Source organism: Ascaphus truei, chromosome 5 (genome assembly GCF_040206685.1).
Source record: "Ascaphus truei isolate aAscTru1 chromosome 5, aAscTru1.hap1, whole genome shotgun sequence".
NCBI lineage: Eukaryota > Metazoa > Chordata > Amphibia > Anura > Ascaphidae > Ascaphus > Ascaphus truei.
The window spans coordinates 132,477,277-132,492,246 of NC_134487.1; the positions used below are offsets into that span (position 1 = coordinate 132,477,277).

The following is a 14,970-nucleotide window of genomic DNA, read 5'->3' on the forward strand; positions in this document are numbered from 1 at the left end:
CAGTAAAGAATCATACCACATGGCAGACACACGCCCAGAGAGGAAAGGACCGCGATGCCTGCAGCAGGTGCAAATTATCGAATGGAGCAGGAGACCCCAGTCTAGGCTTAATCGAGTAGGAACTGCAGGGGTGCTGAGAAAGGGTATCATCGCCAACAGTCAGAGGACATGCAGAGCCCCGAGAAAGTCTTGTGGGTTTATGAAGTAAGAACAAACCCAGTGTATTATGGCACATGTGTGAATGAGCAAGTTATGGCCAACATCTGTTAGGATTTCATAAAAGATTAGATGTGAAATTCTCAGCAGGAGGAAGAAATCCCGTTAACACCAGAACCAGAGAAAGTAAAACCTAGACAAAAGATACATAAGAAATTGCAAGTGGCAATATTTCCTTTCTTTGCTCCTTTTGCACAAATATCTTATATTTCTGGCCAGCATAGATCCCAACATGTAGAAGATTTTTTTTTTTTACCTTGGTCCAATAGACGATACTGCAAAAGAAAAACAACTATTTACTTTGTTCCTAATGCCACTTCGCTGCTGGGGATCTCCCCTAAGCCTGAAGCCAGACATACAGTACACACCTGATCTCACCCACGCCTCCCTGCCATCTCTTCCCCTGTAAATGGTGTTAACCTTCTCATTTAACACTGACCTACCTTAAATCTCACCCCACAAATCAAGCATCCCAATAGAGCCTGCACTCATGGCTATTGTCCCACACCCACAATCACTCCTACCACCCATTGTGGCCAAGCACTGTCATCTACAGCACTTATTCCCTCACTTGCTGTCTCTGTAAGTTTCCCATTAAACGTCTTAGATTGTTAGCTCTTCGGGGCAGGGATTTCCTTTCCTATTGTCTTATTTTGCTGCACTTATTGTATAATAATAATTCCCTGTACTGTATTCTTTGTGAAGCGCTGAGTACACTTTTGGCGCTATATAAATAAAGACATACAATACAATACCATCGCGAAAAGAGACCTTTCTTTGTATATACACAATTTAATGCACACCAATATCCAGGAATAGTTTTGAGGTTGATTTAATTGATGATTAACACACAAAAATAATAAAGTCCCTGAAGCCATCCATTTTTCCCATTTTTAACAAATAATTTGGTGAAACCCATTACAATATGTATATCAGGCAGCTCTTCCCCAACTGCTTCAATTGTCCCTCCCCAAATCTCAAGCTGACACATGAAATGATGACAAAGACAAACTGATTTAAAGTACCCTCATACACCGACTGTTTAAAATATATTACTTTCCATGAATTCAAAGACAAACAAAAGTTTGAAGTTTCATACATAGCCATCAAATGGTAAAAATGGAGACTGCAACACATACTAAGGCAGCTCTCAGACTCAGTGAGTGTATGTTCCCTGAGAGTTAGACTTTAGCCCTCTTACAGTATATGAGTGAAATGGCTTAACACTCCCAGTATATACACGACTGTGTGTCCTTGCACCAGGTGTCTCAGTAGCTGCTACTTTATGTTCTACAGGTCACTGTTCATAGAAGAAATGGATATCCTGGTCATGTCAGCGGAGAATGGGGATATTTACCTTTGGGAGTTTGATGATTCTGTCATGTGTTCAGTTCCTGAGGAGACTCCAGCTCTGGATGAACATCAAGAGCTAATTAAGGTGTGTGTGTGTGTGTGTGTGTGTGTGTGTGTGTGTGTGTGTGTGTGTGTGTGTGTGTGTGTGTGTGTGTGTGTGTGTGTGTGTGTATGTGTGTCTAAGAAGAAACAAACAATATCAGTGCCAATAAATATACACTAAATTAATGAGTGCACTCACATGTATGAGCCTGGGTATATAAACACAAATGCAATACTGTGTCACTGCAAACGTGAAAACAGTGATATAATTAAACATATAGACCTACAATTTAAATCATATAAATCATCTGTGCAAAAACTTTGTGTATAGACCATAAATATTCCCATTAAGTAAAAAAAAATATATATATATAAACAAGGACCAACAGGATTATCACATGGAAAAGCATCTTCTAAAAGGGAGCAACTCGATTCAGAAAAATTGTTTATAAAAAGGAAAAAGAAGCACACGCTCCATAGATATTGACAAAAAAAATGAAGAAAAAAAACGTGCACTGGATAGTGATAAGGTATAAAAATTAGGTAAGTGAAGTGTTAATAAGTGAAACGATAGTGAATATATAATAGATGGAACCTTATATTAAGTGACTGTGTATAAAACAAAGTGATATAATCAGTGTAAATCACAAGTGCTGGATAGAAAACAACAAAGTTGAATTAAACCTGTGTATTTCTGACAAGAGAGGCTGCAGCTACTTACATGGGGTGGCTCAGCAACCTATAGCACTAGTACAAAGACAAACAGCGCAAAGTCTCATAGTGTAGTATATTAAAAATGTAAACAGCAGGTGAGTATTACACGTACTTCAAGATATAGATAAAAGAACATGACGTGTTAGGGACATGTTACCACAACAGCGTCACCCGTCTCGATCGTCCGATCCCATGGATTGTGCCGGATAGAGTGTCCGGCTTCCTGTATTGCAAACGCTATTGTATAGCCACCCCCCGCAACCAGCATTTCTTCACAGTGTGGGGGGACCATACAACAGCGTTTGCAATACAGGAAGCCGAGCAGACCAGAACCAAGACTCCATGCAGCGGTTGGCGTTTCACCGACACGAGTTCCTGGACACTCTATCCGGCACAATCCATAGGATCGGACGATCGAGACGGGTGACGCTGTTGTGGTGACATGTCCCTAACACGTCATGTTCTTTTATCTATATCTTGAAGTACGTGTAATACTCACCTGCTGTTTGAATATATCAATACCTTTTTAATATATGAGACTTTGCGCTGTTTTTCTTTGTTCTATAGATAAGGCGCATACGTTAATGCAGCAAATTATATATATATATATATATATATATATATATATATATATATATATATCTTATTTATTAATAAAAATACTCATATACAGAGCTAGCAACAGTCACTTAAATACCAGATACCAATTACTGTATTAGGAGATAGCTTATATCAATTTAAGTAGGAATAATTTTGATTTTGAGTCAAAGGAACAAACTGCGTCCCCTGTGGTCTCTCTCCCAAGAGGTCAGCTAGATCTTAACACCGTATGGGTCGCTGTGTGTAAGCCGCTGGGGCAGGACTCCAATGTACCAAGTGAATAAGCCATGCTTGTTTAGCATTTACTCGCAGAATCTATGCAATGTGTCTTTCCTAATTCAACCACTTTGTGTCCCAAATAAAGATTTCAACACCCGTTTTTAGCTTGTAGCGAAATGTTTGATATCGCAAGATGTAAAAGTGTTGCCGTTTCTGCAATGTCTTTATCCTAGCTTTAATGTCCCAAAATAGCAATTTCGACACGTTAACTTGTAGTGTAATATTTGATATCGCAAGGTGTCGGTAGGCTGCAAACCCGCTTCCTGAATGGCCTTACTAGCAGAGGTCAAACAGTTTTACTCACACTTTAGGGACACTCCGGGTGTGTGCCACATGCAGGATGCTTCCACAGAAGCCAACAAACAAGCCACTTTCCACACGGCTTCACTGGTGATTGGAAACGGCTGCTGGTCCTTCTATTGTGCAAACAGGAGGAGAGAGGGGATTAGGAGAGAGAGAGAGAAAGGAGGATTAGGAGAGAGAGAAAGGAAAGGGAGAAAGGAGGATTAGGAGAGAGAGAAAGGAGAGGGAGAAGGGGGGGAGAGGGAGAAGAGTGAGACGAGGGGGGGGAGAGGGAGAAATGGGGGGGAGAGTGAGAAGTGGGGGGGAGAGGGAGAAGAGGGGGGAGAGGGAGAAGAGGGGGGAGAGGGAGAAGAAAGGGGGGGGAGGGAGAAGAGGGGGGGAGAGAAGGATTAGGAGAGAGAGAGAAAGGAGAGGGAGGAGAGAGAGAGGAGGCTTAGGAGAGGGGTGAGAGGGAGAGGTGAGAGGAGAGAGAGATAGGAGAGAGAGACTACCCCCTCCCTCATCCTTTACAAAAAATTTTTTTAAAAGGCTGCAACCCAGAGAGTCAGTATTATGTGAGCTGTACAAAATAAACAAGAGTTCCAAAGAAAAGGAAGACAGAGATAGAATAGGTGAATATAGGATGATCTTAGTGTAGAGTCACCGCGTCTGTCTAATATTATTCCAGATGTGCTTGTTTGTTTCAGTTATAATGAAGGAGTTTTCTTTCTGTGTACAGAAGTATGAGTTTTTGTTGGCTCGAGGGTCGGAGAGTTTTCTAGAAACACAGAAGACAAGTGGTGTATTAAACAAGCACCTGGCAGGTGAGAAATGTAGGGATTTGCATATCTAGTGTGTCTTACCAATTTCATCTTTAAACAGAATCTGTGCTTTGTGCATAAGTACATTCACACCTGCTCGTGTGCTGCTATTAGAACACTGCTGCCAAAGGAGCAGCATCACTGGCTCTGTCTTCGCATCATGCTCTATATCAGAGGTGCGCAAACCAGGGGATGCGTCCCCCAGGGGGGCGCAAAACTTTCTGGGGGGAGGGGGGCACGGCACTTACAGTGGCCCCAAGCTCTTCCCCACAACATTTAAATCAAATGCCCGGGGAGAGCGCGAGGCTTCTGGCGACGCATCACCATGGAAACGCGGAGTCAGATGACGCCGCGGTGTCAAATGGAACGCAACATCACATGACGTCAGTGAAAAAGTAAGGGGAGGGGCACAAGCAGGGGGGGGAGAGCAGGCAGGGGGCAGACAAAAAAAGTTTGTGAACCCCTTCTCTATATAAGACTCAAAGCCAAATCTTCTGTTTTTGGTCTCTCTAAATTCCGAACGTTAAATTCCCGGTTCGCAGTAGCATGCATTTCTGTTGTGCTCTAGCGGGAGAAACACTTAACCTGAAGGACCCCTTGGCTTACCTAGTCTACCCCTTTTCCTAGCTCCTACGAATCCTCAAACCACATTTGATCCAAGGATTTTTTTTTCACATTTAGGGTACTCTCCTGTCTATCCCAAACAGTATTGAATTTCTTTACTCTGTTTGCCCCCAAACCTCTGCTGGAAGCCTATTCCATAAACCCACGACACTTTGTGAAGACGTGTTTCCTCCCATTTCTCCTGCGACTCTCCAGCTCCATGGCATGACCTTTCGTTCTAGTATTCATCCTTATCCCTGAGGAGGTCATTGAAATAGGATCTAAAAAGCAGAAAATCCGATTCTTCCGAGATTCCGCACAGTGCCACTGCTAGCACCAACTATAAACATGCATCATTATAGTACCATGTACCATTTCTATTGTTTTTGGACATGCTTTCTGTAAGATATAAATTGGTATTAAAAATCCACTGTTTTCTGTAAACCAACATTACTTTATCTTTGTATATAAATATATATGTTCTCCTTGCTGATCTCTGTCATGATTTGTTGCTGCATCTTCTCATTGTCATGGGATAGGTTTCACCTGCAAGAAGATATTGGCTGCTCATTACAAAGCTGTGACAGCTTTGGCCCTGATTGGGAAGGAGAGTGGATTCCACACGGCATACTTGGTGCGTATTCAGTTAATCGGGAGTATTCATGATGAAGGCTTGTGACTGACTGATTATGTGTAGTTGGTAAATCACATTAATCCCAGAGCCTACATTTTAGCAGTTGGCATTTTTAGGATATGCCATCTCATACCAACAGTGACTGGAACAGGGTCAAGTCAGAGTGTAGTGTATTAAGAATAGGGAGAAGAACATTTGACATCAATGTTTCTCCAAAATAGAAAACTTCTAGACAATTTCTCAATTAAGTGGCTACTATGAAGAGAGAAAAGATAAACCTGGTAGGCGGGGCACATTCTGTAGGTGCTAGAAGGTTGAGCGCTTTGTTATAGAATTAGGAACATGTTTTGAAGACCACTAAAATACTGTCGTTTTGCAGGGAGCTTGCATTGAGGGACATTTGTTTTAGCTTTTGTGAGCAGACAGTTTGTTATAATTTTCTAGTAGCTGAGTGGTGGCTGGGACCGCAGACTTTGTGTTTGGGATCTGGACACCTGCTCCCTTGCAGAGGCCTTCTCCAATCCTGACCTGGATCACTGGAGTGAGCAGAGGGAAATAGCATGTGATGGGGCCATATTGGACATGTGCTACTCTCCAAAGAGGTAAGTATTTTGTCTGCGCTCTATTTAGTCTCTCTGGTGTAAGTCAGTAACATTATGGGAGTGTTTACATCATGCACATATATGTAAATTGTGGCCTTGGTGCTTTTAAGTAGACAATGTTTCTGAAGCTCTAACTTGTGTTTTTATTTCCTTGTATTTTGTGTTCCCCGCAGAAAAGAGTTTGCCTATGCTTCCAGCGATGGAAGAGTTTACATCCGCCGCTTTGCCACTGTCAGCTCCGAGATGACACTTGTAAATATCCTGATAGGGCATGAAGCCGAAGTCACTTCAATAGTGTGGCACCATCTAATAGACAAGTGGATCAGTGGCTCAGAAGATGGGACCATTCGAATATGGGTAGCTTAAAAAGAAGATTACAAATGTATATATACAAATATATCCCATTTTCTGTCAGAAGAAACCTGTAATATATTAGGATGTGACTGTATTAACTAGGGGTGTAAATTTGCTGGATAATGGAGGAAAGTCATCACCGGGTCCTCAGTCATGCTGCTTCACAAAATGTACAATTCACTTTCTTCACCCAGATTTAGAACAAGTATACTGTAATACTGTTCAATAATTATTATGCCGTCCTTAGGGGGTCTATGTATCAATGCAGAGGTGTGTTGTTTTTTTAACATGCACAATTTCTTGGTACACGCATCAAATGTAGGCGGTGCAGATTGACAGAAGCCAAAAGTTAAGACCACCTTATAGTTGACCGATTATTGACAGAATGAAGGGAGAATAAATGATGCACAGAGACATAAAATATAACCCATCACATTATAATCTGCGTCATGTAATCCTTACCTACCTCCTCCGTTCGCCCATTACCAAGTCTTAAGCAGTTTCGCATGTGGGACCGCAATTGCACAGTAAGTGGCACTAAGGTCGGGAGCCATCAAAATGCAGTCCGCACCATTTCGCCCGAATATCTGCCATTGACTTTAATGGCAGGTATTGCCAATCGGGTTCAATAATGTGGATCATTCTTTAAGGAGTCCCGTCTTTTGTGTCAATTTTACTTATAAATGGCCTTAGTACATAGATTCCTCCGTTGGTTTTTAGCTGCAGCTTCTCAGAATCTTGTGTTTCCCACACTTTTAAAATGATTTGCAAAAATACAATTTTTTTCTGTTATGTCTTCAGAGTGAGGATGGGACCCAATGTGAGAAGATCCTGGTTACGAAAGGAGTAGTCACTTGTATTTGCATTGACCAGGTGAATGGATGCATCGCTGCAGGAGTGCATGATGCAGTCAGGTAACAATGCTCACTAAAAAGCACAAATTATGCATGCTCTAACCCACAGCTTACAAACCAATGTCTGCCATGTAGACCAGAATAATCCTAATAGAGGTATATTAGTATTTTATCTGGTAGGGTTAGGACCTGTGAGCAGGGTCTGCCTTGTCGTGGCTCACAGGCTTACAATGCTTTGGCCAAAGAGTTAAACTAAATGACCCTTTTTTAAGAGAATATACTGTATAAGTATTTTACTGTGTATTTTTGTCATATTGGATGTAGCATTGGGTTTCTCTGTCGCTTGTTGTATACATTTGCCACGCTCAATAGCTCTCCTTTGTGACACTTATATACATATATATTTTGTGGGGGCTCAGGAGTTCCCAAAAAGAGCTTACTGGGGTTCTGTGTGGTGTATGTAGACCAGAATGACAGAAAATTGATTCCACCCATATGGTGTCTGCGTGGAAGCCCCTGAACTATAATTGTACACTGCATTTGAATTTTAAGGTACTATAAAATACAAGATATCATAACAATATTGACAGTCGGATATGAGCTTCTGTTTCCCGAAGCCATTATCCTATTAATGTTTGCTGTCAGTCTTGACCATCTAATTGTTGGTGTACTTATTTTGTATCTGCGCAGGGTTTACGATCCAGAATCTCTACTTCAGGTTCAATGTAACATGGGGCACAAAGACCTAATCCGATCCATTGTCCACATTCCAGAGATGAAGCAGGTACAATCATTATAAATGTATGCAACTAAAAAACAAATTTCCTCACTGCATTTCATAGTATACTTATGCGTGTAAATGACAGGCATGTTCACTGTTATCCATCTCTCTCTTCAGTATGTTTCAGCTTCATGGGACGGCACTGTGAGAATGTGGAAGGCCTATTATAAGGCTCAGACTACGCAAGATTAAATTCGAAGAAATGGAGCCTCGGAGGAACCAAATGAATCCAGTTGGACTAGAGCAAAGAGAAAACAATCCTGACTGAAGCCATAAAGAAACCAGACAACCCATTCTAATCAGATCCAGGAGAATTCAGCCTGGATTGAGACAAGGGAATATAGCCAGATCAGGGACATGAGAATTCAGCCTAACCAGTCTTAAGAATGCAGACTGACTGGAGTCAGACAACTATGTACACTTGACCCAGTGTTCTGATTCTAATTTAGTTTTTTTAGGTTATGGTTTTGTCAAAACTTGTCTAAAGGTTTTGGAATATGGGGAAAATGTGAATTTGCTGAAAACATCATGTCACCTGGAGCTGCTTATTGCTTCCTATTACTTATTTACAGGACATATGCAGCAAGTGCCAGTATGGGTTATTGCAGCCGTTTCGGCGTTAACTCACATTGACTTGAATGAGAGTTAACACAGGAACAGGTGCGATAACATCTCAGCACTTGATGAATGTGCCCAAGAATATTATTACTTGGAGACTATAAATAAAATCAAGTACTGTACTGTATATTATGTTGGAGACCAAGGCTAAGATCCACAGAGTTCATTTACTGAGTTACGAGGCGAGAAAAAAGTTAATGCCTCATTAAGAGCTAACGTGTAGTTTCAAAGCTCACTAATGTTATGTTAAATCCTGGTTTTAGCCGGAAAGGGCATTGCGTTAACTATAATGGACGCTAGTGCTAAAGCATTCCCCTCCTCACAACACATTCACAGATGTACATTATTAAAGTTAATGCAGGGATTTAACCTAAAAGGGGTGTTACTCCCATCCAGGTTCGGAAATATTGGTTTTGCTGGAGAGGAGAGATAGGGAGAGGAGAGAGAGAAGACAGCAAAACATAAAGCAGCATGCCTGTGAAGGACCTCTTTCAACCCATTGCTAGTAGGCAGAATGATGATGATAATGATGGAACTGCTGCTGTCACTGAATCTGATACCCAGTGGGCCACCACGATCATCTAGTTCTTAGTGTGACCAGTATCACTTGTCAACATATAAGTAATTAAGTGAATAGCTGGCAAAATGGCATTTTTCATGGTGACTTTGCCCTGGAGCTTCATGTACCGATCTAGAATGGTTTTTCTAGATAAATAAAATCTAGATTGAATTTCATACCATGTGCACATTGTCCCCACTAATCTGCAGAAGCCTACTTATTTAATAATAAATGTAGGATGCAGATCCAATGCTAACACAGTAGTCATGGCTCTAGTGTGATGCTGTGCAATAGGGTGTTAGGGATCAAACTTCTTTCCTCTTTCAAATGACCAACAGCTATTTGTTTGTGACCAATAGAATAGTTAAATTGGGCAGTTGGCTTAGCCTTAGCCTTTCTCTTCCCCATCTATGGAGACACTCCTTCAGTAACAGAAACACTGAGGGATTGTTCAGAAGTAGTAGGGGTATTATGGAATTCTTATTGTGTTTGATGTTTTAGAGTTATTGATTCTGATGATGTTTATAAGGAGTATATGTTGTCATCAAACAAACATTTGAGACTGTTTCTTATCTAATGTTGAGTGGAGGACATCTTTTAGCCTATATGGGCTTGTGTATATTTTTAACACTAAACTATTCACTGTGGTTACACAATTTATGTCAAGTGCTATGGTCTGATACATGACTTTACTTCACGTTGTATATGGTTTATCAATTCACGTTAAGAAGGGGATTGTTTATTGTCACTGTTTGTTTTTTCACATTGATTTTTGATCATTGATTCACGGGACTTTGTTTCCTTAAATTGCACGGTTTATATTCTGTGAAAGCGCCACCTTAGACCCTGTTTGGTAAGGAGTATATACCAATACTGATGCCACTAGTTGATCCTGGACTCTCCCTTGAAGACAATGGATGGTCTGAAAGAAAATTACTTCTCTGCAAGTGGCGTAACATGGAGAAATTGCCATGGCGGCCTGTGTTTAAAGGAAGGTTTAGGAAGGGTGAGGTTATGTGGGACCCAGATAAATCTACTCTGCATCCGCTGTAATACCACCCACAGTGGATGTCTCAATAAAGCATCCCCTTTTTTATACCCCTGCCTGAGTCTACAGTCTATTGGGCAGGGGTGTGAAAGAAGTCTGTTCTGGTGGGGACTGTCTCTGGGAACCCTGGAGCCCACCAGAGCTGGAGGTGCTGACACCCTGAGAAGCAAGTAGAATTTACCAAAAGCCTGTCCTGTTCCCCACACCATGCGGACCACTCAGCTCTCCTGGACCCTCTCAGGTATGCACGAACCACAGACAGCAGTAGCCAGCAGTACATCTTCCAGAGAGGGGGGGAAGCAGGGCTACTATTATATTAAAAAAATCACTAAAATGGCATTAGGAGAGGGGCGTGCCGATGACGTCATCCGGGACGGAAGGGTAAGAGGAGAGCTCCTGAGACCCTCACGGATAAACTCAAATTAAAGAAGATTTACCCCAAAATTTAAGACCCCAAATTACACAGATCAGACCCCTGAACATATAGAGATGTCCCACAAACGAAAAACCAACCCGGACAGGGAGTTTCAAAGTACTTTACGCCGGCTAAACAGAGCTCAGACGCAGGCACAAAAAAACAAGATGGCGCCTCTCCGCCCAGCGCACGAGGTGCCAAACTCGCAACAACAGATCGAGATCGCCCTGCCGAAATGCTGGCCACAGAGGAGGGGATCACAAAGTCCTATTTAGAGGAACTTCATAGCAAATTATATCGATCCCTGCAAGCCGACCTGAGAGAAGCGGTCGATGAGCTAAAACAGGATATATCAGGCCTCACCAAAAGAACCACGTCGCTGGAGGCCAAACTGGAGGAGGCCCTCACATGCCAGAAAGAAGCTGACGAGGAAATCGCCCGGCTGGGTGCAGAGGTGAGCTCCCTGTGGGACGGGCTCGAGGATCAAGAGAACCGGGATCGCCGCCAGAATATTAGAATACGCGGGGTCCCTGAGGAAGTCCTCCCTAGCCCTCTCCGAGAATACCTCAAGGACTTCTTCACGACTATGTGTGACAACTTAGAGGAGAGGGAACTGGAAATCGATAGGGCTCACCGCGCGCTAGGCCCGAGGTCGGATGACCCTAAAAGGAGAAGGGACGTGATCGTCCTCCTGCATAGTTACACGGCCAAAGAAAAAATCGTGAGCGCCTGCCGTGAGAAGGACCCTATACAATTCCAGGAAGAGCCCCTCCAAGTCTTTAATGATCTGTCCAAAACAACTATAAACCGACGCAAAGGACTGCGCCCTCTAACTCTATTGTTACGAGACAGCGGAGTTAAATATAAAATGGGGTTCCCTTTTAAATTGATCATACACCACAAAAGGAAATTCTACACCTTCCGATACCCCGAAGATATGGCTCCGCTAGCCCGAGCTCTTGGCCTAACTCCCCCTGCTTCCTGGGCTGCCGAAGAACGCGACCCCCAGAGTAAGGAGTCCGAAGACCCCCCTGTGCGAGCATCGAAGAGACTTGCGGGGCAGAAGCAGACGAAATCAAAGTAACAGCCTCTGAGAAGCGCTGCATCCCCGCAGACCTGGAGGTGCCGGCCGCTTCCGCCCAGCTCTGGACTTCATCCCCCTGTGGAAAGAAAACCCCTGGAGGCACTTACCTGAGACGGCTTTCACCGCAACCTAGAGTGATCCCGCGACGAGGGCCACTATGCGCCAACACTGAAAGACAACGAGACCCCCGCAGGATCACGACCCCCCCCTGTTCCGGAGCGCCGGCCTTACCTTCCCGGGACTGAAGGGAGGAGGCCGCTACGCCCCCAGATTCCGAAGACCGGGACTTGGGTCGGGTATTTGGCTTGCTGCCCTGTCGGCGATGCGGGGCTGTGTCACACACGGCCCACGGGATGTAAGGAGGCCGTTGCCTCTCCCCTGAACTCTGAACCCCCCTGGATCTCTGCTGAGGGACACGCGCCAGAAGGGTCTGTAATTTAGATCAACCCATAAGCCTAGTTAGGCGATGGATGTTAGTCCCAGCCAGAGTTAGGATGTTTAAATGTTAGAAAGTTAACTGTTTTTTTTTTTACGATTATATTCTTGACACAAAGTTAAGTGAATCTCATCTCATCACTTCCCCCCCTTTCCCCTCTCCCCTTCCCCTCACCCTGTCTCCTTCCCCATCCCGATAATCTTAAAGGTACTAGGTATAGTAGCTGAAGGCTTCAAAGAAATACTGGGCCTCATGCAGAGAGCATAGAATTTTAAAAATGGCGAATTTCATAAAAAGTAGCTTTTTTGGAGAGTTTTATTCTCCATATGCAGAAAAGTGCGAATTCTGCTATGTTTAACATGGATGCGTGTGGCGAGTTTAAATTGGCGAGATGCGCGCTTCAGAAACGTGTAAAAACAAATTCGCGCCTTTTTTTTCCCCTTTACTATAGGCGGCGAGCGCCATCTTGCCATATTTTCGTGGCGCGGCAAAAATGCGAGAATCGCGCCTTTTTTTGGCGCGAACAGCCGCTACTTGCCGTTCGCACCTCTCTGCATTCGGAGAGTTTTAAAAATGGCGCGATGGAGGTTCTCGCCAGCCGCGAGGCGAGTTTTAAACATAGAAATAAAAAAATGGCGCGTTTTTCGCAACTCGCCATTTTATGCCGTTTTCTGAGGGAAATTGAACAAAAAATGGCGAGTTTTGAAATAACGATGCTCTCTGCATGAGGCCCACTGTTCCTTTAATTAAAAGTTCCTATATTATATGCAAAACAAATGTGCTATATATATGTCTCCCACCTTCCCCTTCTTCCTGCCCTCCCCTCCCCCTTCCTTTCCTTCCCCCCCTCCCTTAGGTATAGTAGATGCAGGTTTCAAAGAAATACTGTTCTTATGTTCAAAAATTACAATGTTAGGATGTTGTATATCAGAGAAAGTACACTACTCTATATTATAAGAAAAACAAATGTGCTACTGGTATATATATGTCTCCTACCTTCCCCTCCTCCCTCCCCTCCCCCTCCCCTTCCTTTCCTTCCCCCCCCCCCTCCTTCCCTTGAGTATAGTAGATGAAGGGTTCAAAGAAATACTGCTCCTTTGTTCAAAAGTTGCTATGTTAGGATGTCGTATAGCAGAGAAAGTACACTACTCTATATTATATGCAAAACAAATGGGCTATATATATGTTCCCTACCTTCCCCTCCTCCCTACCCTCCCCCCCTTCCTTCCCCCCCCCTCCCCCTTCCCTTAAGTATAGTAGATGAAGAAATACTGTTCCTTTAATCAAAAGATGCCATGTTAGGATGTCGTATTGCAGAGAAAGTAAACAACTCTATATTATATGCAAAACAAATGTGCCACATATATGTTCCCCACCTTCCTCCTATCCCTACCCCCCCTCCCCTCTCCCCCCTTCCCCCCCTCCTCCCTTCCCCTCCCCCCTCCCTCCCTTCCCCCCCCTCCTCCCTTCCCCTCCCCCCTCTCCTCCCCCCCTCCCCCCTCCCTTCCTATCCCTTCCCCCTCCCCACCCTATGCGAATCCTAAAGACAAATTAGGGCAATTGAAGGTGTTAGCGAAATGTTGGACTCCCAACTGAATGTTACCCCATAGTGACGATGTACATACTGGGGCTGTATAAGACTGACTATTAAGTACCAAACATAGGTACTTAAACAAATACCTTTCCCCCTCCCTCCCCCCTCCCTCCCCCTTCTTCCCTCCCCTTCCCCCCTCCACTCTTACACAGAACCCCCATTGGGGTTAAGATGTATCCCCAGAGGACAATCTACACTCCCTAGGAGACACTGCAGGAATGAATCTATACCCTATCAGATCAGACTCGTTTACATTATATTGGTCGCGCTCCCAACCTAAACAGGCCTTCCCAGGTCAAGGCAGAGAAACAAATGTATGGAATTAAAATATAACCCCATCCCTAGTCCCCAATGCCTAGTCCCCACCCTCGCAGCCCCCCATTTTTTTTTCTTCTCCTAACTAATAGATGTCTCTCAATCAAAGAGGTGACATGACGGGCATGATACCTGTCGTCTTGCTCACTTGCTCCAACACACCCTACACACACCACTCTCTCACCCCTCCTCTACTTCCACAATAATAAACAGGAAAACTGGGTAAATAGAGAACCAGAGGGTCTCTACCTCACTCGTTCCTGATGGTTGCCGTCACCGTACCCACCCCCCAAGGGTCTTATACCCTACAAACCGACTACTAGTTAAGTCGGTCTTGCTCCATTAAGACCACACCAAGGTCTACTTTCTTCTCTTTCTGTAACCTGCTGACACTGTCCCAGCAGGCCCCCCACCCTCACACCCCCCCCCCACACACACCCTGGCCAGCCAAGGTCAACAACAGGTGAAAGCATCACCTCACTGATCACTTAACGACCGACCCTAGTGGTAAGGGACAGGTCCTAAAACTTGATAAAGATAAGGGTTGCTATGGCTAAACAAGGATCAATTAAACTAGTATCCTTAAATGTAAAGGGACTCCAGAACAATAGGAAAAGGAGGCTTGCCCTTCAAGAATTAAGAAAACTCAATGGTGATATTGTTTTTCTCCAGGAGACGCACTTTACATCACAGGAGCCACCCAAAACCTTCCAAAATACATTCCCTATGAGTTATTACTCGTCATTTAGTAGTAAAAAAAGGGGAG

The 14,970-nt window shown here is 43.8% G+C and overlaps 2 protein-coding genes across 9 annotated transcripts in view; one reads left to right on the forward strand and one right to left on the reverse strand.

The window, feature by feature from the left end:
- The window catches only part of RGS14 (regulator of G protein signaling 14), a 104,650-nt gene extending 100,997 nt beyond the window's left edge, over nucleotides 1-3,653 (reverse strand). The window contains exons 1-2 of one of the 4 annotated variants that reach the window (XM_075600865.1): nucleotides 3,509-3,653; nucleotides 1,574-1,627 (exon numbers count right to left, since the gene is read on the reverse strand). The gene's annotated coding sequence lies outside the window, so the exon portion shown is untranslated. The remainder of the gene's footprint in view (nucleotides 1-1,573; nucleotides 1,628-3,508) is intronic. The other 3 variants (XM_075600868.1, XM_075600864.1, XM_075600869.1) reach the window with 3 other exon arrangements.
- Nucleotides 1-10,350, forward strand: part of LOC142495400 (uncharacterized) — a 30,297-nt gene extending 19,947 nt beyond the window's left edge. For 2 of the 5 annotated variants that reach the window (XM_075600860.1, XM_075600861.1), the window contains exons 10-18: nucleotides 4-204; nucleotides 1,513-1,654; nucleotides 4,226-4,310; nucleotides 5,450-5,544; nucleotides 5,992-6,146; nucleotides 6,320-6,503; nucleotides 7,302-7,414; nucleotides 8,045-8,138; nucleotides 8,253-10,350. In XM_075600860.1, coding sequence (XP_075456975.1) covers nucleotides 4-204; nucleotides 1,513-1,654; nucleotides 4,226-4,310; nucleotides 5,450-5,544; nucleotides 5,992-6,146; nucleotides 6,320-6,503; nucleotides 7,302-7,414; nucleotides 8,045-8,138; nucleotides 8,253-8,327 — 1,144 coding nt within the window. In that variant the 3' untranslated portion in view covers nucleotides 8,328-10,350. Of the gene's footprint in view, nucleotides 1-3; nucleotides 205-1,512; nucleotides 1,655-4,225; nucleotides 4,311-5,449; nucleotides 5,545-5,991; nucleotides 6,147-6,319; nucleotides 6,529-7,301; nucleotides 7,415-8,044; nucleotides 8,156-8,252 lie in introns of those variants that run through there. The other 3 variants (XM_075600863.1, XM_075600862.1, XR_012801730.1) reach the window with 3 other exon arrangements.
- Nucleotides 10,351-14,970: the final 4,620 nt, after the last annotated feature.